Source organism: Triticum dicoccoides, chromosome 1A (assembly GCF_002162155.2).
Source record: "Triticum dicoccoides isolate Atlit2015 ecotype Zavitan chromosome 1A, WEW_v2.0, whole genome shotgun sequence".
Taxonomy (NCBI): Eukaryota; Viridiplantae; Streptophyta; class Magnoliopsida; order Poales; family Poaceae; genus Triticum; species Triticum dicoccoides.
Genome location: NC_041380.1, coordinates 68,818,894 through 68,824,194, shown reverse-complemented (window position 1 = coordinate 68,824,194; position 5,301 = coordinate 68,818,894). Strand labels below are relative to the sequence as shown.

At 44.0% G+C, this 5,301-nt stretch overlaps 1 protein-coding gene across 3 annotated transcripts; it reads left to right on the top strand.

Moving 5' to 3' along the window:
* The first annotated feature begins 526 nt into the window (after positions 1-526).
* LOC119363682 (ATP-dependent DNA helicase PIF1-like) lies at positions 527-5,013 on the top strand. Of its 3 annotated transcripts, none has more exons than XM_037629052.1 (9): positions 527-2,846; positions 2,940-3,048; positions 3,304-3,363; positions 3,456-3,634; positions 3,827-3,877; positions 3,991-4,097; positions 4,199-4,276; positions 4,373-4,600; positions 4,700-5,013. In XM_037629052.1, the coding sequence occupies exon 1, from the start codon at positions 1,644-1,646 to the stop codon at positions 2,547-2,549; it is 906 nt and encodes a 301-aa protein (XP_037484949.1). In that variant the 5' UTR covers positions 527-1,643; the 3' UTR covers positions 2,550-2,846; positions 2,940-3,048; positions 3,304-3,363; positions 3,456-3,634; positions 3,827-3,877; positions 3,991-4,097; positions 4,199-4,276; positions 4,373-4,600; positions 4,700-5,013. The 3 variants fall into 3 exon arrangements, with proteins under 3 accessions (XP_037484949.1, XP_037484943.1, XP_037484959.1); XM_037629046.1 differs by having other exon boundaries at positions 3,439-3,634; XM_037629062.1 differs by lacking the exon at positions 3,827-3,877 and having other exon boundaries at positions 3,439-3,634.
* The last annotated feature ends 288 nt before the right edge of the window (positions 5,014-5,301 follow it).

The following is a 5,301-nucleotide window of genomic DNA, read 5'->3' as shown; positions in this document are numbered from 1 at the left end:
CGCCCCCCTTCCCTCTTTCTCCCTTCCCCCTTCCTTTTCCAACAAGGCAAGAGGGGGGAGTCCTACTCCCGGTGGGAGTAGGACTCCTCCAGGCGCACCCCTTGGGCCGTCCGCACCTCCCCCTCTCCCTCCTTTATATACGGGGGCAAGGGGCACCCCATGACACACAAGTTGATCTTCGTGATCGTTCCTTAGCCGTGTGTGGTGCCCCCTTCCATCATATTCCACCTCGGTCATATCGTAGCAGTGCTTAGGCGAAGCCCTGCGTCGGTAGAACATCATCACCGTCATCACGCCGTCGTGCTGACGAAACTCTCCCTCAACACTTTACTGGATCGGAGCTCGAGGGACGTCATCGACTTGAACGTGTGCAGAACTCGGAGGTATCGTACGTTCGGTACTTGGATCGGTCGGATCGGGAAGACATACGACTACTTCCTCTACGTTGTGTCAATGCTTCCGTTGCCGGTCTACGATGGTACGTAGACAACACTCTCCCCTCTCGTTGCTATGCATCACCATGATCTTGCGTGTGCGTAGGATTTTTTTTTTGAAATTACTACGTTCCCCAACAATAGCATGGAGCAATCAAAAATTATAGATACGTTGGAGACGTATCAATATTCTGGTCGTCTTTATCACACCTTTAAAGAGGCTTGTTCCGCGCGTGGTTTGTTAGGAGATGATAACGAGTGGTACATAGCGTTTGATGAAGCGGTTGTCTGGGGGTTTGGGAATCGACTTAGAGAGTTGTTTGTGACTATGCTCATGCACTGTTCTATCAGGGATGAGATGGGTTTCTTCGAACGTTACTGCGTTAGCATGTATGATGATATCCAGCATAGGTAGCGGCATGCCCTGGGTAATCCAAACTATGTTGTTCCTCCTAAAAGATTAAGAAATATGCTTCTTAACGAGTTGGTCGACATTTTCTTGAAACATGGTTCTGATATAAGAAGTTTTAACTTGCCATCTCGCTCTAGCGAAGGTGAGCAGTCTGATGATAATCGCCTTATTCGTGAGGAACTGTCTTATGATGCATGTGCTCTGTCTAAACAGTCCTTGGTTATGTTTGCCAGTTTAAATGAGGACCAGTTGGTTGCTTATAAGACAATTGTAGAGTGTGTGAAGGCGGGGAAATCGGGCTTTTTTGTCTCTGGGTATGGTGGTACTGGGAAGACTTACCTGTGGAGTGCAATATGTGATTTCCTTAGGGGCGAGAGGAAGATAGTGCTTACTGTTGCGTCGTCGGGCATTGCGTCACTGTTGTTGCCTGGTGGTAGAACTGCTTATTCTCGCTTTAAGATACCTATTCTTCTTGAAGATAATACGCAATGTGATATTAAAAGAGGCTCTAAGCTTTATAAGTTGCTGATGGTATCTTCGCTTGTTATTTGGGACGAGGCGCTTATGACACACAGGAAATGCTTTAGGCTGTAGATAGAACTTTGCATGATGTCCTCTCTGTGGCTAATCCAGATCTTGCGGATATTCCATTCGGTTGAGTAGTGATGGTCTTGGGTGGTGACCTTAGACAAATCTTACCAGTCGTTGAGGGAGGTACTAGGCCTCAGATCATTGATGCAGCAATCACAAATTCTCCGTTGTGACGTTCTGTTCAGAAATTGTCGCTTTCTATTAACATGCGCTTGGCTGTGCATGGTGCGGATACCCAGGCGCAGAAGGATGTTGCCTTATTTAGCAGATGGGTGCTAGATCTTGGGGAAGGGAAGTTGCCTCTCACAAGGCGAGGTGATGAAGTTGAGGCTTCTTGGATACAGATACCGGATGACCTTTTGGTTTGTACATCTGGTGATCCAATAGCTGCTATTGTTTCTTCTGTCTACGGTGATTTTTTGCTTAACTACTTGAACTCTGGTTACTTGCAAGAGAGAGCCATTTTAGCCCCTACCAACGACCATGCTGAGGACATTAATGATTATATTCTTACATTGGTTCCTACTGAAAGCAGAGACTATTTGAGTGCTAATTCTATTGACGGTTCTGCAGATTCTGTTAGGGACAAAGATGTTTACTATCCAGTCGAGTACCTGAATGCAACTAAAATTATAAATTTCCCAAATCATAGGCTGACTCTTAAGGTTGGTGTTCCGATTATGCTTCTTAGAAACCTGAGACGGGCAAATGGTTTGTGTAACGGTACACGGCTAATTGTAAAAGAATTAGGTGATCAGCTTATCAAAGCTGTCATTATGACTGGCTCACATGTGGGTGATACCGTTTATATCCCCATGATTGAATTATTGGGAAAGAAGGGAAATGCGCCCTTTGTGCTTAGACGTCGCCAGTTTCCTGTTCATGTATGCTATGCCATTGCAATTAATAAGAGCCAGGGACAGACCCTATCTGTTGTTGGTATATATCTTAAGGGTCCTGTTTTTACGCATGGGCAGCTGTATGTGGCAGTGTCTCGTGTTATGTCAAGGGCTTCTTTGAAAATCCTTATATTAGATGCTGATGGCAAATGCGGCTCTGAGACCAAGAACATTGTTTTCCCTGAGGTCTTCCCGGCCACAGGAATGACCTAGGTTTGTTGTGTATGATGGTAGTCTTCATTTTGGTAGGTTTTGGCATGCTTTTATGAGGTTGATGATATTTTGGGTGGCGACATATATTGTTGGTTGAATAAATATGTGGTCTCATGTGATGGTTGTGTTTTGGTGCTGATACTTTTGTTGTAGACGGCGATGGTTGATCTGCAGGCTCTTGTTGTGGGGAACAAGAACTTGACCATCCGTGTGTGTGTTTCGAGTGTGTGGCAGCATCGTGGGTCCACTTATAACGGTCCTATCAAACACACTGACATGGTCCTTTTGGATGCCCAGGTATATGGCATCTCTAGCCCCCGTGCCCTATGTTGTTTGTAATTTTCTCTTTCCTTTTCTGCTTGGTAATTGATGCATGTTGTTTCTTGGCAGGGCAATCACATGTATGTTGAGATTGGTGAGAAGCTTGTGCCTAAGTTCAATTGAAACAACCACATCCATGTTGTTTCTTGGCAGGGCAACCATACCTATGCTGAGATTGGTGAGAAGCACATGCTAATACCCTCTTTTGTGTCTTGTATTGATATTTTTCTTGTGTGACCCCACCAAAAGATATCTCGATGCAGCTATTTTCTAATCTAAACATGGATGAATTTCAGTAGTCTCTTAGTTTTCTGCATTTAACAAGAATGCTACTTTGTTACGTGGTTTGATAAAATAACTACAACAAAGATATATAGATTTCGTGTCTTACTCAATGTGTTCTATAATGATGAAAGCCTCATTTTTTTGCCAGGTTCCTGAGCTCCTTTATAGGTCTCTTGCTGTGAAACTTGTGGTTAGCATGCCTTTCAAGGTCTGATATCATATATCTGTATCTTCTAGCATGCAACCATTTTTGGAGGGACTCAAGTTGACTGATTTCTTCTAGCATTCAATTCTTGTGAGGGTGGAGCTGGAGAAGGCGGGGCGTCAGAGCAGAGCCAGTTGCAGCGTCCACGATCTCCTCGGGCATGGACAATCCCACCAGATTGACCATGTTGCGGGCTTTGGTCAGCGGTGTGTGTGCCCAGTGGTTGGAGCACACTAAAGTGGAGGAACAGTGTTGTCGTCAACTATGGATTCAGGTAGTTTCTTATTTTCTCTCCTGTTGTGGTGGTCCTGCAGGTTACTGTTTACATGATGCATTGCTTGCAATCGGTGTCGTGCTTGTGTGTCTGCTATAATGCCTCTGCTACAACATGACATGTGTTAATGTAGTGTTTATTAAGATTTGGTCAGCATGCTGAATAAGTCCTGGGTTTATCCGTGTGTGGCAGATCCTGAGAGTTCTGTCAGGACAGGGTGAGACACTGAGGCAAAAGGCAAATGTAAATGCTCCTTATTACTTATCATAAACATTTTCCTGGGAGCTCTTTTTTATTATTTCTCATCTGAAATTGGATTCATACTGATGCCATTCTTACATCTCATTTTGTAACAGTTATCTTATGATATTATGAGTCTTGGGGATTATAAGTGCCATTCAACTGTTCACTCTCATGAGAAAGACGGGTTGGCGCTTACTGATGCAACAACCAATGCAAACAGGTTCTTGATGTTCCTTTGCCTCTCGGCGTCTCTTTTATTGAAACTGCATTAACCGTTCTATGCCTAATGCTACTTCTGCTTGTCATGTCCTTTCTTTTCAGGTTTGAACCGTCCGTGCCTACTGTTGCCCCAACGACTGTGGGCAAGAAAGGTCTGGAAGAAGCAGAACCCTTTACTAGGTATTTACCTTGCCCCAATTGATCTCTTCTTCTTGGGCCTTTGTTATCATTTCACATTGCACCATATCATTTTCATTGATTCTTGCATCATTTCAGGAACAAGGACGTCTTTTGGTGACCTAAGCCTTTTGGAAACAAGTTTTGTAAATGGATGGTTTTTTATCAGTATAGATGTACTATAGATTCCTCTACTTGAGCTCCGGCTCGCAGGCACATATTGCCAAATCATTTGGTTGCTTCAGATCTATGGTGACTGTTATCACAACAATGTCACTGTCCATCCAGACTGTCGGGCTACTTGGAGACAGACTGCCTTTTAGTAAGGTTGAAACATACTTGGATTCCCTTGCCATCATTCCATTTCTTAATTCCAACTCTCATATTTTTGTACACTGACCTCTACCCATTACATGAGCGTTGTAGGTGCACACCTTCCAAGTGTATATCCTGGACTTGGTGCCTGGAGGTGAAATGAGTAAATCGATCAGCTGACCTGCAACAACCTTCAAAATACTTTCGCCCCTTGTGTTTTAGTTTCAGTCAAGGCGATATCCATGTGTAGAGGGTCATAAAGCTTCAGTGCCCTGGTTATTTTGTTTGTATATATGTAAATGAGCTTTGCAATCTGTTGACGTCTGCACGTTCATGCTCTGTAGTCTATCAGCAAATGTACTCATGAACCTCATCCATGTCAATGTGCCTGCTTGGGCCTGTGATCAATGTGTGATGTCGTTATGTGCTCTCTTGTGCATTATCTTGTTATGATTCATATGGTTTCTGCTTTTCTGAGTCTGTCATACTCCATACGATCAACGACAACCAATGCAGTACTCCATATGTTTCTAACGACATCATATATATTGCGCAGGAATGTAATTATCTCCAGGTCCTTTGCCGCCACCTGCTCATGGCCGTCATCGTCCCTTTGGTACATCTCCTGCCAATCACCTTCCTCCAACTGCGTCTTTCATTTTTGGCGGATTGTCTTGCTGCTTTTCTTACCTGTATCTTAAAAAACTGTATCT